Raw genomic sequence first — 20,699 nt, forward strand, 5'->3', positions numbered from 1 at the left:
ATAAGGACAACCACCAAAAGGTAAGTAGTTATAATTTTCCATTAAATAGTCCGAACATAAGGATCATTCACCAAGTACTTGGGATAGATTTAACTTGAAGAATTTGTCTATTTCGAAGGACTGTTCTTTACTATCTAATCTGTGGGAATTTGTATTTCTTCCCCATACAGGTACAAGGAATGTCTTTTGTTGCTGCAGTGCTAATCCTTAACCTGGAAGAAGCAGATGCATTCATTGCATTCGCAAATCTTCTGAACAAACCATGCCAGTTAGCGTTCTTCCGTGTGGATCATAGCACGGTATGTCTGTATGGAGTAGCTTGACTCTTGCCTGGTTCTTTGATTTATGTTTCTTTCATATGTCGTAGACCTTGTGCTTACTGAAATGAAAGAATTGTGACAATACACTCATACCACGCAAACGCATTTGAGTATGTTTTATAAACCGGATTTTCGTATGTATTATACTGAAATTAAATCTGAATAACCCATCTGTATCTGTCTACAGATGCTGAAGTATTTTGCAGTGTTTGAAGTATTTTTTGAAGAAAACCTTCCCAAACTGTTCCTCCACTTTAAGTCTTACAGTCTTACTCCAGACATCTATCTTATAGACTGGTAAGTTACACATCATTCCATGGACTACCCACAATAAAATACGTCCGTAATTAACTGAGAATAAAAATAGTAACTAAAAAACTAAGACATGTCCTTGTGTTTAGTATTTTTTTTTAAGTTTGGCTTTTTGAGTAATGCAAGAAACATGACTTGATGCCAGATCTTTAGCAGATGAAAGAATAACCGTAGGGTTCCATATGGAATTCTAGTTCTAGCGATTGGCACAGCAAGAGGCATAATCAAGTGTTATGTATGACTTGTGGTGTAAATCTCTTACTCCTTAATAAAGTAGAATCTGCAGATTTGATTGGTAGCATTGTTAGATCCAGGTATTTACTGTAACAGCGTGTGTGTACATTCCCAGATTGCTAAAAGATCTCGATTTCAAAGTGGTTCAGTGATTCTTCTTTCTCATTCCCATTACAATGATATGTTTCGTTAGGTCCTTTGTTTCTGTGGGAAAGTATTCAAGGCCTAATGAAAATGATCGCGAGCAGAGCACAGTAAATAGATTTTTGTTCAGTGGATGTGGTAATCAGTCCTTTTATTGGCAATTTGTCACACAACGAGATTGAAAATGTAGTCACCAAAATAAATTAATGTGTTATGCAAAGATTAGAATTCAAATAGGTCAGTTGTTTTGGAGAATCTGCCAAATTAACCACAAAACAGGTTACTTTAAATATGCCATATACTGATAAATAGCTTCCTGTCTCACTTAAAAAATAACATAAACACAGTAGAAAGAAAGACTGAAAATGACATTCTTTGTCTTTAAAATTGTTCCTTAGGTTCTCCTATGTCAGGTGTGAGTAGCTTAACCAGAACTTTTTTTCTTCCATCCCAGTACTTCTATTCCTTTTGTATGCTACTAGGAATTTAATGGCAGCTTTAAACCTCTGGCCTTACAGAATGGCTATCAACTATATATCATGTTGTAACCCAGATGTGTGTAACTTGTATGCCCCCTCCAGTTAGGGTCACCATATATTGAGAAGCAAAAAGCGAGAAAGGACAAAAAAATAAAAGTAGGACTAAAGCGTTTAGTCTCACAACTATATCTGGCCTGTCCCGATTTATCTGTCTCGGACTATGTAATTCCTTCAATGGGAGTCATCCATTGTACTTTTAAGGATTTGACTCTGACCCTCCAGCTGTAACCTTTTTTGAGGAAGACTGAATGGCTGAAACGTGTCGACATGGTGTTGCAATAAAATCTGGAGAGAAATATTTCTGAAGTCCTGTGTTGTGGCCCCATACTTTCACAGAGAAACCTTGAGCTATGTCAATGCCTGCTCATGATTTGGGAAGAGAGTCTGTTTTGGATATTTGTATCCGAGTTGCTGGTACCGAAATCCGACATGCTCTCTTGGTCTGGTGCACCGTGACTGCCAGCTTAGAAGGAGGAATGTATGAAGCTACACACCGTGGAGCTCCACCAAAAGTGAAGTTGATAGTTAGGCTGGTGATAGTGCCCTTGTGTCCGATGACACTGCAAGGCATTTGGCGCTGTTCCGCCTCACTGAAGCTGCATTGGGGAGAGAGGAGAGTGGTATTTCAATGCGCTACTAGACACTGATTTTGTGGAGTTGAGGTCAGCCCACAAGGACTCCACCATATCAGCTGAAGCAAGTCGGGACATTATTATGTGCTTGAGCGGGGGTCACTGGACCATCACTCGCGATATTGTGTGTTGGAGGTACTGGTAATGCGACCAAACAAGTTGAGTAGAGCGCAGTGGCAGTATCCTTAAGTAGTTAGAAGTGTAGAGGAGGACTGGGGCACTACAACTACACAAATGAGTTTGACATGCTTGTCTCCATGTATGGAGAGAGGTCATTCAGACATTGGACAGGAAAAATGTTACTCAAAATTGCCTATTAAGGCTTTATATACGCAATAAGATCTAATGCGTGTTGTACAATTATTTTGTATCATATAGGAACTGTGACAGTCCTCTCTCCATGACTATGTAATTCCTCCAATGAAAGTTGTCTATTGTACTTTTAAGGATTTGAATCTGACACTCCCGCTGTAACCTGCATTGAGAAAGGCCAAATGCCGTCTGCATGGTGTTGAAGTAAAATCTGGAGAGAAACATTTCGGAAGTCATGTGTTGTGTGCTGCCTTACATAAACAAATACATTACGTAAATTGTTGTAGAGTTTGGATGTGCCTCTGAAAGGAAAGGAGAGCAGAGCATACATTTTAATTCTGCTTTGCGGGAGGACCTGAACGTTGTCCCAATAACTGGAACATGTATTTAAAATTACAAAAAGTGTTGGTACTGTCGGTGGAAATCCAGGACGTCTGGTCATCCTACCCTCCAGTGCATCACTCTGTACCCTAAGGCATACAGCCATATATAATCCTGTGATCCCCTTAGGGCACAGTGCCCTGTGTTAATTCAAGACACCTCAGCCACTGTTCCACAAGACAGCTTGCCCAGTGCTCCCAATGCCCAACTGTTGATTTGTACACTTACATGCTGGTATATCTTTTGACCTGTCAGTAGTCCCTGTATGTGTGTTGACCTTTGTGAATGGGTGTTTTTATGTGTGCTGGACTGTGTGCATGTTCTATGTATTCAAATTAGCTTTTTTTTAGTTCTTGCTTCTTCCTGTCTTCAGTCATTGCCTCGTGGGCAAAATTATGTGAGGGGTGTGCACTTATGCCCTACTAAAATTCTATAGCTTGCGTGTAGTATTTACTTTTTTATAGAAGTAGTGTGAGAAACTATATTTGACATTTTGGTGAGTGATAGAATTATTTTACGTCGGGAATGCGTGGCACAGGAACAAATTAAAGACCGTTGGTCTAACAGCTTAAGAGAAATGTTGAAAGTCTTTTTTTTCTAAAGGCAATCTCACCAAAACTAATGACTTACTGAGTCTTGATTTGTTGTTCTGTGCAAGTAGTTCTTTCTCTTGCCTCTAGCTCACAAAAAAGTATTTGGTGTGTTAGAGGAATTGAGGAAGCCACAAGCTCCTCCTACTTTTGTAATTCCTCTATATTCATGTGTAATGGTATTTCATCCAGTAGTGCGATTATGTGCTTCAACCCTGAATCAATTGTAATACCTCTCGCCTATGCCGATCTGCTAGTTAACTGTGTATTGCAGTCCGTTTCTGTCTCACTGGTCATGTTTATAGGTCCCTGGAACACAAAGTAATAACTCCTTTACAAATTATCTTAATCGCTATGTCTGTCTCTAGGTATCACTTCCTCTGTCGTTTTACTTTTTCATCTTTTTTAATCCGTCATTAACTCAAGTAGTTTTACCTTCTAATTTTGTGTCAAGAACAGGAAATTTGATAGGACAAAATTCTAGCTCTGCTGTCAATCTTCAAGCCATTAGTTTGTGGGTGCAGATTTTTATTCGAAGCCACTGTTAATAATGGTCCGGGGGCAATCTGGCCAGCTAGCCGATGCAGTTCTTTAACGTTAACTTGAATAAGACCAAAGATGTGAGACAATCTAAACATCTATTTGTTGATAATGGTTCAATGGGGACAGGCCTTGCGTCCTCCAAACAGACCATTTCTAGATGGATAGTCTCTTGTATAGTACTTTCCTACCAGTTGTCCAACAAACACTTTCCTGCCAGACCTAAAGCCCATTCTACATGGGGTAAGGCAGCAACAACTGATCTATTAAGAAATGCTCCATTTTCTGAAATATGCAAAGCTGCTTCCTGGAGATCGGTACATACTTTCACCAGGCATTCCTGTCTATATTCAGATGCTCAGACAGGCACCCAAGTAGGGCAGTCCTCTTTAATGAATCTGTTTTGATCATTGTAACAGCTGTGTTTGAATGTTCTGGATTCATCTGCAGGTGTATGGGATGGGCTTGCTATATCATTCAGTGCTATAAAACTATTGATGAGGACCCCTGGAAAGGAAGGTATGAAGTGCTTACCTGTAATCCTAGTTCTCGTCCAGGGGCGTCCCCATCAAAGTCATAAGCAACCCTCCCGCCTCCCCTTAATAATCTGTCACTTAGCAGCTTATGCATCCCTTGTTCTTTTCTTCATGTCGCCCTAAAAAAGACCTGACCTAACTGCCACCTGTGAGTCATGATGGGATGCAGGAGGTCCTGCGAGGTCTTAAAGGCATGCTGCCAGTTTTGACCTGGTATGCATTAAATGCAGCTTACTGGCTAACCGTGCCTCTAATTCCTTTTCAGTTTCCTTTCAACAATGTATGAGTTTGCATTTTAAATCAGAATTCCAAAATATAAAGTGCCAAAATCCTGAGCACATATAAATATCACCTTAAACAGTAGTTTTTAAATTCCTTGCTTTCAACTTGCTCAACTAAAGGGTCTAGTTTACTGTTCTACCTCAATTTCTAGCTTGTTTTCTGTCGTGGTTTCAGTAGGACTAGGAGTTGTACTGATTGTGGTGTACCTGAGATTTGGTGACATGCTCCTTGTCAGTGTGGGATTACTCCTCATACGAGACAACCCGTGAAGACCAATCCTTGTGGCACGGCATAGTTACTTTTATTTGCAAGTGGGTCAAATGAAACCAGTTTACTGAGCACGAATCATAATGCGTCTCCTGCTAACTCAAGGTAGTATTGTGTTCTTGCGCAAATTTATATGTTTGCTCAATGGTATAATATGGGCTGCCCAAATAAACAAGTATTGTCAATGCAAAGTTTGTGGCCATTGTGTAACGAATAAATATTTGCAAGCATACCTAATGCACAATAGAGGTAGCATATGGGGAGCAGCAGACCGCACCTGTTTCCCATATTTAGTGAGTGATGCAAGTCACAAACTACTTGTGTTGTGTCAGTGACACTTTGTCGCTACTTTGCTACTATAGAAAAACTAAAATGATTGGCACTATCCAGAGGTTGTTGAGGCAAGTGATGAGCAGTGCAGTTCTGTGAGGAACAGATCAGCATAGGGTGCATATGGAAAGGAAGGCCATTGCAAGGTCAAAGCAGCAGTGAGCATCTAAGGGATTTGAGAGCAGGTTAGGATTTGGGGGGGGCGGGAGTTCACAGTGAAGCGTTGTAGGGGTTCAATGCAAGGTATGGGGAAGCAGTGCCTTATCTGAGATGGCAGCCAAAATTCATAGTACATGCAACCACGCAATTTAGGACTAGGCAAAGACCTTACCTCCATTAAATGTTCCTGACCCTACTTCTAAGCCAATATCCAAGTTCCTAGTAGAAGGTTATGAGGGTATCTTTAGCTAAAAACCCTTAAAGGCACCAGGTCTGAATAGAATTCCTGAATACACTTATAGAAGCAGTCTGTCACTCTGGGCCTCTAGCCTGAAAATAGCACACAATGCAATCTGGGAACATGAAGAAGTTCACGCCTTTCATAGAACAGCAGTTAGTGTTCCACTACCTAAGAAATGGTCTTGCAACAGTCCTGCTAATTATCGCCCAAGTTCCTTGCTGGATGGAGCTGGGAAATTCTCCCGACAAACTGTTACTCGTCCACATAGAGGCTTGGGCTGAAGACAAAGATTTTTTTGCATCTATAAGTGGGATTTTGAAAAGGTTAAGGTACTGACCTGTCAGCCAAGCATTAAGATTATACTTTATATATTTTAAATATGTCTTTATGAAAAAATCAACACTATGCACAGGAAGGCAATGGGGCTGCAAAAAGCAGAGGACTTATTTTTAAGATGTCTATTATATCTGGGTCCTGAAACTCCAATGCCCGCACTAAGGCTGTAGCTGTGCATGCGCAGTGTTGAAGCCCTAATGACTTAAAACTCAGTTGTGTACCAAATCAAAACTCAGAGTTTATCATAAAGCCTTCCTTGATGTATGGTTTAGAAAACAGAATCATAAACTGTGCTAGATTAATCAAATTGCCAAAACTCTAAATGAAATAGGTTGTGCTGTCTACTGGAACAAGCCTCAGCAAATACACAGATCTAGCTGATCATTAATCAAAAAACATTACTGGGTTCACTTTCAGGCGAATTTGTTCACAAACTTTTTCCCAAAAAGGTGCCACGGTTTGTCTAGTTCTGCATGGAAAATTTCTGAGCGATCTGTCAAGCGGGGGTGTGAAAAAGATGAGGGGGCAAAATATGTGCATTTCCCACAAGGATTTTCAACATGATTACAGCTCGAACTACTAGACTGAATTGCACCAAATTTGGCAGAGATGTCGCTGTTGGTCCAGAAAGAGCCTGTTTTGGGAATTGGTATGAATCTGTTCAGTAGCTGAGGAGTTATCAAAGGAAAAGCAAAATTGTATAGGGACGCAGACCCTCCATGGATCAGAGAGATCTCATGCTGGTTGAAGTGTTGGTAGCCATTTTGAAACTCTGGCCGAGTATCTCGCCCCAAGTAAAATAAAGAAGAGAAGGGAGCAGGTTAAGAATACCTTAACCCCGCCCTAAGCATGGTGGAGGGGAGTGGGGGGTCCTGTAGTGACCCCGCCTGCGGCTAGAAACAGGTTGTTTTTCTTTCCAATTTTGCAACAAAATTACACTAGATTTGCGAATCCGCATAAAAAGTGAAAGAAGAACAAGCGTGGTCTCCCGCACTTGTTTTCTATATGCTCCCCATCTCTCCATAAACCCCCTCCCCCCCCCGCCACCGCCCACCCTACCCCCGATACATTTTCTTTACATAACTAGATGTGAACTAAGCGCCAGGCTTGGTCTCACCAGTTTCCAATTTAATGTTATTTTAATTCCTGATATTGTCAGCTCCTTGCCATGAAAGGAGGCAAAAAACTGCAACAGAAGGAACACCAAGGGCATCGCAGGAACCTACTAACAGAGCACAAAGGAGCAGCGACATGCATTAATGCAGGCGAGTGACGTGACCTGCAGCAGACATGGTTCCAGTTTCAAATCGGAAAGCTGCAGGTCTGCCTCAAAGTGAACACACCCAGGTTCATGTTGTTCCCACACGGAGCCGTAGCAAGTGGCAGGAACAGCCATTTTATTATTAAGCTTTATAGTTGAGATGGTTTTGGAAGAAGGCTTTTGGGGAGGGGAGTGTGATCTGGTTTTAAGCAGCCTCTATGTTGGATATTCGGAAACTAAGGCTCATGGAGGCATAGCTGCGTGGCCAGGATCACACCACTTGGCCAAGTGTGCAATCCAGGATTCAAAATCATTGCTGCAGCATCGGCAAACAAAACACTCGGTCCTCATCCCATTTGATAACAATAATTGATAGTCAGTCCTTTAAAAAAAAAAAAAAGATACACTATTCATTGCTTCCAGATTTTGTTTTTAACTAAAAACAATTAAACTAGAGTTTATCTGGCGTCAACGAGCTCACAATTTTTGGCAGATAATTGTGTTTGAAGTGCACTGACCCAATGTGACTTGTCTGGAAATTACACCATATTGGAAAGAACAAAGTTGTGATTCGAAGGCACATCTTAAGCTAAGGGTATGGAAATGTGCTGCAAAACACAGACCTACACCTAAATCCTAAAAGTTGCATTTCGTTAACCATCAGGCGGGTCTCATTTCTCTAACGGAATGCAACGATGGTTTAACTTTTTTAATTAAACCTACTTCTCCCTTTCTTTGGTTCCCTTTTCACATCCGCGTGTCAGAGGCACCAGATTACCTTGCCGCCATTGTCCGAAGAACCAGATGAAGGATGTTTGTGCGCTACATATATCCATCACTTTTTTTTTTTTAACCTTTTCCTAGCGCAGCATAGAGAAGCATATGGGACAACTGTGTTTTTCCTTGGCCCACCATCATGGCTAGGTGAAACTGCAGCGCATTTCTAGTGTTTTATACTTGCTAATGAAAACAATTGGCTATTTGATTAAAACGCCGAAACATGCAGAGAAAATATGTGCTCCAGTACACCTCTATAAATGCTAAATACTCGCACTTTTTTGGCCTCGGCCACAAAAACTAATGAAGACCCCTCTGATACATAATTCATATTTTTCACATGCATGGTTATTTGACTCCTCCAAAGTGAGTCAGAAGGAGAAACGTGTTTTCACAGACATCAAAAATTAATTATTTGCATTTATATGTAAATACACGCGCGCATTATGCATTTCCGAGAAGAAACACTTCTGTGCGCGTTAAATACAGCCGGCTCTTAGAGCAAAGGCGTATGCCTTTCATCATTGGAGACGTTCCCGACAAGTTTCTGTCATTGAATGGAAACTGTATTGTTGTTGTTGAAATGTAGGTGAGATGCCGCCCTCTGTCGGGCGCAGTCCTACTCTGCACCCTAAGTAAAGGTCTTCCCAATGAGAAATACAGGGAATATTTATGACTGGACACAAACCGGGACAGTAGGCGTTTGTGTATGTATGTATGTATGTATGTATGTATGTATAGGCATTTATATAGCGCACTACTTACCCGGAGGGTCCCAAGGCGCTTCGACCGCTGCGAAACCCTTCCTGGCTTCCCTGAGAGATGGTCCCTTAATGGGTATCTCCAGGGTGAGACCAGGCATCCCCGGCGGTCTGGTGGGGCCGTTAGTGAAGATGAGGGAAGCTAATGCCCAGAGTTGCCGAGTGTGAACGCTGATCAGAGTGGGCACCGAGGCGAGAGAATTATCGAGTCCGCTGACCCTGGTCCAGAAACCTGCCGCGCCGGGAATCGAACCCTGGTCCCGGGCCGTCCTCTGCTCTCGGGTCTGCCTGCAGAAATACCCGGGACACAAAGCTAACATAAGACTACAACCCTTAAACGCCAGGGGCCCTGCAAGAGGGAGGGCCAGCATTTAGTCTAATGCTTATTAATATCTATGAGATTTGAAATTCTGCCCAGGGCCTGTTATGTTATGTTATATAAAGCTTGTTAAGCGCTCGAATGCCGAGACGTCTTGGCGCTGATGTGTGAAAGCATCACATTTTGTATTATGCCACTGCCAACAGCTTCAGAATGCACAACGAACAGGAACAAAAAAAAACCTAAGTAGGCTTTGAGAGAACTCCTTTCAGAGAGAATAAAACAATGGCTCTCAAAATGAAAGCAGAAAGTGGTTTAAGCCCTGCAAAGTACCATGCACCAGGCGTTCAACTAACGCATTTCAGTGTGGTGGTCAGCATCACTGCGCTGAAATGCAAAGACATGCATTTATCATAGCACCGCCTGTGAAGCACGGACGCAGCTAATTGATGATAATGGTTACATTTTACGTTTAAAGTATTTTATTGCAGTATCAGAAGGTAAACACAGCACCAAACAGGTCAACAAATACAGGAGTCTCAACAAGAATAGAGCAATCAATATGGAACGGAAGTGCGACCTGTGGCTACAGTGAGAAAAGATCAACGGTACTTTAGGTTGTATGACAGGCGCACCATCAAGTGAGACATGACCAGAACTCAACTCCCCCCACCCAACTCCCCCCCTCCCCCCCTCACTCCTATCCCCACCCCCCGTACTGTGCTAAAAGTGCCCCGCATCGCTAAAGCAGAAGAGTGCTCAGGCCCCCAACAATTCCATGGTCATTAGCAGATCAAGTGGACGGGGTCGTCGGGGACGTCAGACGTAGCAGTCTGAGGTACCGGGGGCAGGTGATCTCTCTGAATTCAGACTGCAGCAAGGTATGAAAGGGGAGCCACAACTCCTCAAATGTATCTACCTCCCCTGCCGCCACCAAAGACATCTTCTCCATCCCCAAGACATGCCACAACCTGTGCAACCAGCCAACCGCAGTGGGGAGTGTAGTGGTGCGCCAATGGATAAGTATATTCTGGACTGCCGAGCCCAATTCAATCACTATTTGTCTACCCCTTTTGGATTTCAATGGGTACATCAGGTCGTTGGGTAGACCCAGCAGAACATAAGTGGGGAATCGGGGAAGCTCAATCTCAAAACACCGGTCCACCTCCCCCAGCACCTCCTCCCAATAGGGGCCCAGTAAGGGGCACTCCCATAGTACATGTGTGAGTGTCCCGACTTGACCACATTCTCTCCAACAGTTCTGGGGGATATTACGATTCATTTTGTGTAACCGGGCGGGGGTGTAATACCAGTAAGTGGAAAGTTTCGTGAAGGTTTCGGTGAGCCCTGTGGTAAGCGGAGTGTCGTGCTCGGTATGAAATGCGTTCCCAGTCAGTGTGTCCTAGCTGTCTACCAAGTTCCCGTTCCCAGTGTTCACGACCAGGATTATAGATGTGGGTCGGGAGAGGTTGCAGAAGCTTATATAGGTCCGAGATGAGCTTGGCATCCGAGGAGCGCATCACCAACCAGTGTTCGTATGGTGTAAGAGTCCGATCGGCTGAGTCTCGCACCTGCGGCTGAAGCGCCCAGTGACGCACCTGCATGTACCGCAAGCGTTCTGTCTCAGGTAGAGCATACTCCCGCCGGAGGTCTTGAAAGGGAGTGGCCCCTTCCGGGCCATACATGTGGAACAGCGCAGAGCAACGAGCCGTGCGCCAGCGCACAAACGCACCAGGCTCCATATCGGGGCCAAAGTCCGGGTTGTCTACTATCGGGGTGAACGGCGACGGGAAGGTAGTAAGTTCGTGTTTGCTGCTCACCGCATCCCATACCTGCAGTGGGACCCTCGTGACATAGGAGGCGTATAGGTTGGGCGGGCGGTGTGGCCTACGCAAGAATGGCACCTCCTGCAGCGGACGGCCCGCCACTGCCTGGTCCTGGAACAACCAGGGTTTGTCGGACTCCCACCTACTCCACTCCACCAGATGACGGAGCTGCGCTGCCTGAAAGTATTTGGTCAGGTCTGGTATGCCCATGCCGCCGGATTCAGGCGCCAGTGTGGAGAGAGCCCTCTTAAGTCTGGGTTTATGGCCCTGCCAAACAAAGCGAGCGATATCCGCCTGGATCTGCCGGATCCAACCCTTAGGGGGCTGAAGCGGGAGGGCTCGGAAGAGATATAAGACTTGCGGGAGGAGGGTCATTTTCACCGCCGCTATCCTGCCAAGCAGTGACAGCATCCCCTTATCCCAACGGGCGAGTTCGTCCTTGACTTTCCTGCCCATAGCCGTGTAGTTGGCCGAGACCATGGCGGGGAGGGAGGGCGCTAGGAGGATGCCCAGGTAAGGCACCGGGTCCTTAGACCAGCTCAAGGGATAAAGCTCCTGCAGGGCAGATTTCGTCGAGGGGGACAGGGATATGTCAAGGGCCGCCGATTTCCCCAGGTTCATCTTGAAACCTGCTACCCCGGCGAAGCTGTCCAATTCAGCCATGCACGCGGGAAGGGAACGACCTGGGTCGTCTAGCGTCGGGATGACATCATCCGCGTAGAGACTGAGGACATGCACGAAGCCCCCCATCCGAATGCCCGTCACTGCCGGGTTGGCACGTACCCGCTGGGCGAAAGGCTCCATATAAAGGGCGAACAGAAGCAGCGACAGCGGGCACCCCTGCCGGGTACCCCGTTCTATCCCGAAGGTACCAGAACTGCAGCTGTTCACCCGCACTACAGCGGAGGGGGATCTGTAGCAATTGAATATTAAAGTGCGGAACTTCTCCCCCACGCCTATCTTACACAGCACTCTTTCGAGGTACGGCCAGTGCACCCGGTCGAACGCCTTCTCCGCGTCGATGGAAAGTAGCATACGTTCACCAGGAACTCTGGAGGCTTTCTCCAACAAGTGGACCACCCGTTTGGTGTGGTCCACAGTCTGCCGGCCAGGAATGAATCCTTCCGGGTCGATAAGCCCCGGCATGTGGAGTGCCAATCGTGCCGCGAGGATCCCCATATAAAGCTTGAGGTCCGTGTTCAGAAGTGAGATCGGCCTATAGGATCCACATTCAGCTCGGTTCTTACCAGGCTTGGGGATTACCGATATCGTCGCTAGGAGCAAGTCCCGAGGGATGGCCCCAGGCTCCGCGAACGAATTAAAGAGGCGCGTCAGAATCGGCGTCAGCTCCTGGCAGAACGTCCTGTAAAAGAGGGGGGTGTAGCCATCGGGACCCGGGGCCTTCCCCAGTTTGAGGCGGGAGATCGCCGAGATCACCTCCTCGGGTCTGATGTCTCGCTCCAAGTACTGAGCCTGTTCCGGGGTAAGGGAGGGGAGAGTGACCGCGTCCAAATAGTCATCCTCCTCCTGCGCCAAGGGGGCCTGTCCCTCGTAGAGGTCCTCGTAGTACCGGCGGAACCCTTCCGCAATTTGGTCATCCTCCGTTACTGTCCCCCCGCCAGGGACAGACAGTTCCTTCACCCGGTGTCTCTGGTGCTGTACACGAAGTTTGTTCGCAAGAAGGCGACTGCATCTGTCCCCCCCGGTATAGTACTTGTGCTTTAGGCGTAACGCCGCATATTCCGCTCTGTCCATATCCAGTGCGGACAGGAGTTTCCTGGCGGCTTTGAGTTGACGCCAAACCCTGGGTGCCCCTGTCCTTTGGTGTACCTGTTCTAGTTCCCTCACCTTACCCGTGAGCTCCTCCCGCTTCGCACGGCGTTCTCTATTCTCCGCTGCGGAGACCGCGATGAACTCGCCCCGGAGTACCGCCTTCAGAGCTGCCCACTGTGTCGCCCGGGTGGTGTCCCCATTATCGTTGTTGCGTTGGAATTCAGTTAGGGAGTCACGTATGCGTGTGACCACTGAGTGCCTGTGGAGCAGGGTGTCCCTAAGGCGCCAAACCCCTCTAGAGGGGGAGATGGGGGGCAAGCGAAAAACGCCCTCCACTGGCGCATGGTCCGACAGGGAGAGCACCCCAACCTCGGAGGACAAGGCTAACTCGCAGACCGGGCCCGACACCAGCAGGTGATCCAGTCTCGCATAGGACTTGTGGGCATGGGAAAAATAGGAGTACGTCCTAGACGTAGGGTGGAGCCGCCGCCACAGATCGTGTAGGTCAAGGTCTTCCATACGGGTTCTAAGCGTCTGAGAGAATTCGCCCGCCTGTGAGTGCCTCTGAACCGATCTATCCAAGGGCGCATCGAAAACCATATTCAGGTCTCCCCCAGGACAATATGCCTATCCGGGGTAGTCGTCACCTCCTCTAGAGCCTGAAGCAGAAAACGTTCTTGCCGGTCGTTGGGGCTGTAAATCGTGCCTACAGTGAACGCCAGGCCACCCAGTCTAACCCTGTATGCTAAGAGCCTCCCCTTCTGTTCAGCCACTTTGTGCAGAAACTCCCCCTTGAACCTCCCGGAGACGAGGATGGCAACCCCTGCTGTTTTAGACGTGTCAGAAGAGAAGAGCTGTGTGGGGAACTTCGGTGTGCGCATCCTATGGCAATCTTTGGCCAAGAGGTGTGTTTCCTGTAAGAGACAGATGTCTGCCTGGGCATTATCTAGCAGGGACAGCACTGCTCTCCGCTTGACCGGGTTATTCAACCCTTTCACATTTAGGGTCAAAATCTTGAGGGCCATCAGGAAGATGTACACAGGGTAAGCAAAACCAGTCTGGGCAGACAGTGCAGGGAAGGCCCCGCAATCAGCGATACAGATGTGTAATACATAATGAAATCAAGCAATACTATAGCACAGTACGGTCCCCTCGTCCCCCCCCCACCCGCTCTAGTAGCAGCCCCCCCCCCGAACTCAGAACTCCCCCCTCCCCTGTCCCGTCCCCCAACACCCGGGACTCCACCCCTCGACCCACAACTCCCTCAACCCCCCCCCCCCCAACAAACCAGGTCTCACGAACTGCAAACAGTCCCTCAATGTGTCCAAGGAGTTCACCAGCCGGTGGTTCCCCAATCCTCCCTCTACTCTCCCCCTTCCTCTACCTCCCGTCCCTACATTGAACTCCATTGTCCCAGTCCGGTCCCTAGTGGACAAGGCCGTGGAAAGTTTGTAAAGTGGACGTCCAGCCACTACCCACTCCCCCCGCCCCCTCCCGTCCCCGGAACCCTCGCACCTGCGTTGATGATGAGGCTATATCGATCTCCCCCCGGAGTCTGATTAGGCCGTCAAGGCTACTTCCGTGGACGCCGTCTCTCTTGATACCTCTTGGAGCGCACTGTCCATCTCCGCTCTGATCGTAGGCGAATCGGGCCGCAAGGGCCGGGCCGAGAAACGCCGTCTCCGGACCGACTGCCAGCCGTCTCTGTTGGGCCGCCGGGGTTCAGGCGTGGGAGTCTCCTTCAGTGGCCGTGAGTCCCAGCACCTCGCAGACATCCTGCAGGGACCGCAGTTGGTGTAACCTCCCGTTCCATCGGAAAATGAGCCTGAAGGGGTGGCCCCAGGAGTACTGCGTGTCATGCTCTCGTAGGAAGTCCATGGCAAGCTTGAATGATTTGCGCCTCTGTAAGGTGATGGTGGATAAGTCCTGAAAGAGGGCCACCTGGTGTCCACGGAACGATAGGGGTTGCTTCCTGCGGGCTTCTCTAAGGATCCGTTCCTTCAGGGGGAAATCCGGGAGGAAGGCCAGGATGTCCGGCGGAGGCGCCGAGGCTCTTCGGGGGGGGGGGCCCACTCTATGCGCCCTGTCAATCCTCATCGGGAAGTCTCCGGGCTCCCCCAATATATCTCGGAAGAGGGCCAGCAGATAGACGGTCACATCCTCACCCTCCTCTTGAAATGGAACGCCACGGACGCGAATGTTGTTGCGCCTGGACCTGTTTTCGAGGTCCTCATTATGTGTCTGGAGGTCGATATGCTGTTCCGTGAGCCGCAGGACTTCCTGGTGTAGGTGGGCAATCTCCTCATCTCTGGAGTGGCCAGCCTCCTCCACCGAGGCCACCCTTTCTCCCAACGAGTCGACCTCCCTGCGCACTTCGCGGACCTCTCCAGCCACCTCCTGCTTCAATGCCTGGAAGTCCTCTCTGAGGGTGCCAAACAACGACTCCAGAAAGGACCTGGTCACCGGGGGCTCCCCGCCCTCCGCACCCCGCGAGCTCGAAGGGGGACCGTTGCTGGTGTGGCCTCTGTCCTGGCGAGGGGTCCCACGGCCCAACATCTCTGTAAGGGTGCACTCTCCCTTCTTACCCCCCTTGGATCCCGACATCTCGTGGCCCCTAGGCGTGCAGTAGCTCCAATGGCTCCACCCGTGGGCCGAGTGGATGGGCAGAGTGTGATCCTAGTTCTCAGGGCGTATCTCACCAGTGCCACCTTCGCGCCCAAATCCGCCTGCCGGACGTCCAGACAGGGCCAGGGGAGGGCGGCGTGCTGCAGGACCTGTAGGGGCAGACGGCTCCCGCGTGGGCCGCGCCAGCGGCCGGAGAAACTCCCGGCGAGTGTATCTCCGCCCCGGGTCCGCCTCCAGGGTGGTCCACCTCCACTTTCGCCCACACCGGTATGCGGTCAGGGCAGCCAAAGAAAATGTCAGGGCTGCACCCACGAGGCCCACGCTGCCCAGGGCCACACACACGCCCGGCTCCAACTCGGCGCCGTCGCACCAGGAATCCGCGGTGGCTCAGGGGGCCGAGTCTCAGGGTCGGACTGGGCTCCGAGTGTGGGCAGTCAGCCACCCCCACAGGGTCGGCGATCGTGGCCGAGCAGGGCCAAAAGCAGTCTCACACCCCCGGAGGCCCCCGGCTCAGCACTCGGTCCGGGTCCGGTTCCGGTTTCGCTTTTCCCGGAAGGGGGCGGGTCCGGGGGATCGGGCAGTGTCTGTGGCCTAATCGGTCCTCGGATCCCCGGGCCGTCGTAGGCCTCCCTCGCCGTCTCCTCCCCGTGCTGGTCCCGCCAGATTGCCAGGCCTACCTGCCCGCTCGGCCAACCACTGCTCCAGCAGCGCTGAGAGAGCAAATCCGGGTGCTCCCCAGGGTCGCTCGCCGCCGCGGTGTCTCCGCGTCAGGGTGTCCCTGGCAGACACAGGGTGGCGGGTCCCGGGCCTCCGGCCGCACTCCGGGGTCCCGTCTCTTCGATGGATCCGATCGGCGTCCGGCGAGGGTTGCCAGCACAGCGATCGCTCCAGTGTGCTCAGCGGGGCTTCAGGCAGCGGCAGTCTCCCTCTGCGCTCGATCCGGGGGAGATCAGCGGCTAGTAAACGGTGCAGGGCCTCGGGGACATCGGAGCTCAGAGAGTAGGTCCTCCTAGCCCGCCATCTTGGCCACGCCCCGATGGTTACATTTTAAAGCACAGCAATGCCCTGAGGTGTCTAGGTGCTACCGGAAGCTTGATTTACGGGGGGAAGTAAAGTTATACCCTAAAAAGCCCGGTTTTTAGCCTTTTCCTGAACTTTAAAAGATTTGCCTCTTTCTTAAGAGAAATTGGCAGGGAGTTCCACAATTTTGCTGTTGTGTTGATGAAACTATTTCCACCCCACTTGGTCTTTTCACTTTCGGTAGAATCTGATTCCGGAGCTCGGATGATCTGAGTGGCCTCACGGCGATGTAGGGGTTTAAATGATTTGCTAGCTGAGTTTGGCCTAGGGTGGCTAACCATCCGTAAATTTCACTGACAGCCCATAATTTGAGCCTCTTGTCCGATGTCCGTGAAGAATTCTTTCACAGACGCCTTTTGTTCGTAATTTCAGACATTCCAGCGAGCTGCCCCATACAAGCAGCCTGTAACTCTTTCCACAGGGGCCAGCTCGCGCTCCTGCTGTGATAAGTGGCCTGAGCAGCACCTCCCTGACCTGACACAGGCTTCTATGGGCCCATTATCATTCTGTATGTCTGGCCTAATTATCACATACAGAATGATAATGGGAGAGTGTTGGACCCGGCCCATTAGGCAGGTTCACCCCTAGACTTTTTGCGTTTTCCTAGCCTATTTATGGAACCTGGTATTGGTGATTTTAGGTCTCTGCGCACTTTTTCACTGTGGTACAGTGTAAAGTGCTTGAGCTCTCTGTGGATGAATGGTGAGTGACCTGCCCTCCCATAGGAATGAATGGGGAATATGTATGCCCATGGTAGTTCCTGAGGCGTGGGGAGTGCAGGGGCGAGTTTGGTATGAGAGAACTCGTGAGAATGAATGCTGCAAAATGATGTATGCGACATGGCTGTGTCTAGTCTAGAAGTCCTACTTTTGGAAGTTGGCATATTTGTGTAAGTTGGTGCTAGCGTGTGATTGGCTGGTGAGCCTGGCCCAGAGTGCATGGGCCTGCTTGTGGATTGACTGTCTGGTTTGAGGGTGACAGGGGCTGGAGAGCCCAGGAGGTTGTCTGAAGTCAGCCCATGGATGAAAGGCAGCATCTGCTGCCAGGGAAGTGGGAGGAGATGGCACCTGATAGTGAAGGGCTGTTCCTGTGTAACTACAAAGCTGGCTCCACCTCCCGCTGGGCGACTGACACCTCTGTCCCTGATACTGAAGGGGACTTCCCTCTAAACCAGTCCAGCTGGTTCTCACACTGCCTGCTTCAAAGGACTTCAAAGGACTTCAAAGGTTTTGCACTGTATAAAAAGGGGTTGTATCCCCTTCCAAATTGTTCTTGTTTTCAACTTGAATCTGCCAGGAGCATGCTGCTGCTGGGGCTCAGGGGGATCCCTGGGCCCTGCCCAGCTCCTGGACATCTGATGGACTGCTGGGGGACTCTTCCTGGCTGTCCCCCTGCCTGGCTGCACCTTTGAGGACTGTTTGCTGGACTTGGTTTTGGCCCTGGAAGCCTTGACCTGTAATGCCCTGCAGCTGCTGGGACCCTCCTTGCTGTGGGGGTCCTTTCTGGGGCGTTTTGGTGCTTTCTGGGCTCCCCCAGCGCCTCGTGGGCGCTTTCTTAACCTGATTGATGGCAGGGCGCTGTGGTTATCCCGTGGGGGGAAGCGCTCCTGCCCTGTGACTGTCCGAGTGCTTCGTGTGCACTCTTATCTGATTTACGGGTGCCACCCCGACTATGGCGCCCTTTGCGAGTGCCTACCTCGCTTAACTAATTTATATTACTTTTGAGGGTGCCCAGCCCTCGATTTGCCCCCGTAATCACCGCCGCGGCCCGAGCCGCGCACAGGAAGTCAGGCAGCATTTCGCCTGACCATAGGCGGGACTTCCGGGTTGCAGAGGAAGTCCCGCCCCATTGCCGCGCTGGGATTGGCTGCCGGCAGCGAGAGGAGAGCGGCGGCGATTGTCGAAGCCCCGGTCCCGAGATGGGGGACCGGGTGAAGCAGCGAGGCGGGCGCCTGCCTGTGCTGGGCTCCCATGCGAAGGGAGAGCCCTGCAGGCGCCAGCGGTGATGTCCTAGAGCGCTCCGAGGTTTGGGCGCTCTTCCGCTGCACGGCCAGGATCCCCGGTGGACTGGAGAGGATCCCGGCGCCCGTCCTGCATCAGAAGCGGCCCGGTGAGTGAAAAGGGCCGGGGGGGGGGCTCCAGTGGGGCTGCTGCTGGTGCCGGGAGACGGCACCCCGACGAGAAGGGAAGTAGGGTGGCCCCAGATGGCAGTGGGCCGCCCCAACATTTGAACGGAGCCCCAGTGCTCCAACCCGGGCACATATTTTTGCTGAAGAGCTGAGAGGCTCTGGGGGCATGTCACGAACCGTGAATGAGAGTCAGGGCGGCCCCGGTTGGCAGTGGGTCGCCCCAACGCTTGGAGAGTCCAGGGAGGCTCCAGGGGGCATGCTGCTTTAGAGCCAGTGTGGCTCCAACGTTTGACCGGTGTTGGCCAGAGCCTGTGTGGCTCCAACGTGCGCAGTGTTGGCTTTAGAGTCTGTGTGGCTCAGCTGGCGCAGTTTTGTTGATTCTTCAGGTGCCCAGCACTTTGTGGGCACCTGCCACGTTTAGGCCTTTCTGTGATGTACACAGTTGCCCAGCACTTTGTGGGCAACTGCCACGTTTAGGCTTTTGTACTTTGGACTGGCGCTGCATGGCAGCGCGCCCTGACTTTGGACCCAGGGCATCCTTGCCCCAACAAGGCCAGTTGGCCTAGGGACTGCCACAGGTAGTGGCTTATGTAGTGTAGGCGCAATGTGATTTCTATGCTTTTAAATAGTAATTGCCTACTGTGTGTTTTTGCGCTATTGACTTATGTTATGGCACCTCTGAATGTTCATGCATTATGTGTCTTCCTTTCCATGCGCTGCACCTCTGAATGTTTAGTCATCATGTGTCTTCTTGCGCTGCACCCCTGAATGTATTTTATTGCATCATGTGCCCTATTCTTAACACCTCTGAATGTGTTACTGCATCATGTGTCTTCTTGCGCTGCACCCCTGAATGTGATTTTATTGCATCATGTGCTCTATTCTTAACACCTCTGAATGTTTAGTCATCATGTGTTTCTCCTTATTACTCCTCTGAATGTGTTCATGCATCATGGGTAAGGTGTTCTGGTTTATGCCCCTAAATGTGGTTATTCTTAGGTGGTTGTCTTTTCTACTCCTCTGAATGTAGGTTTATTGCATCATGAGTAATGTATTCTTTCTTAGACCCCTAATGCTGTGTGATACTTAGGTGGTTCTTCTTTCTTAGTACAGGTGGTCCTAGTAAGGTCCTGGTTCCTGTTACCAGTGGTTACTGGTTGTTATCTTTGATTATTATTTTATGTTACATTTATTCTTTATTCTAAAAGTGATTTTAGATTCTACACTTTATCTAGAAGTTCTATATCTGATTTTGACAGGCGCCCATGAGGCCCTGTCTGGTGTACATAATCCCTGTGAATATTGCCCGTGCCAGTTGGCACCATGTATATGTGTGATTTTATCTGATGTGTTTTTACAATACAAAAGTTATTTTTATAATAACCTTGTGTGGAGTCTCTTCTGTGGTGTACCTAGTATGTTGTTGCTGTTGTGCGCTGGCGCAAATGCTTTACACATTGCCTCCGAGTTTAGCCTTACTGCTTGTGCCAAGCTACCAAGGGGGTGAGCAGAGGTTATCTTGGCGTGTGACTTCCTTGCCCTGACTAGGATGGTGGTTTCTGCCTGGCTTTGGCGTCAGCCTTAGCCTACCAGAAATAGCCAGTTCTAACAGAGAGTGACTGCATTTGCTGGCCCTCCTCCTACACTCACTGCTCTTTGCAGGGATCGATCGAGTGTGAAGCAGTATCGCTCAGTGGGTGTCACCAGCTGCCACTGCGATACCGCTTTCATTTTAAGGGGGTCCATTAATGGCTTCTGTTAATCAGGGGGCAGTGAAGCTTTATACACTCCTGTTTATGCTGTACCTTCTACAGGCCCGGTTTAGTTGGTCCTTGAGGAGTGTAGTGGAACTACTGCTCAGCGGACGACCGGCAGAGCAGAGGTATGTATGAAAACGGAAAGCGTTACCTTGAATTTTACCACAAAAGCATAAATATACTCTTTCAGGCTGAATATGGGCTTTCCTGTTTGTTATTAAACGTCCTGCTTTTTAT

The 20,699-nt window shown here is 49.6% G+C and overlaps 1 protein-coding gene across 3 annotated transcripts in view; it reads left to right on the forward strand.

The window, feature by feature from the left end:
• Positions 1-20,699, forward strand: part of TBC1D12 (TBC1 domain family member 12) — a 306,314-nt gene that overhangs the window by 230,411 nt on the left and 55,204 nt on the right. For all 3 annotated transcript variants that reach the window (XM_086922463.1, XM_086922464.1, XM_086922465.1), the window contains 2 exons: positions 171-299; positions 508-617. In XM_086922463.1, the coding sequence (XP_086778589.1) occupies positions 171-299; positions 508-617 (239 nt within the window). The remainder of the gene's footprint in view (positions 1-170; positions 300-507; positions 618-20,699) is intronic.

This window comes from Lissotriton vulgaris, chromosome 5, assembly GCF_964263255.1.
Source record: "Lissotriton vulgaris chromosome 5, aLisVul1.2, whole genome shotgun sequence".
Classification (NCBI taxonomy): Eukaryota; Metazoa; Chordata; class Amphibia; order Caudata; family Salamandridae; genus Lissotriton; species Lissotriton vulgaris.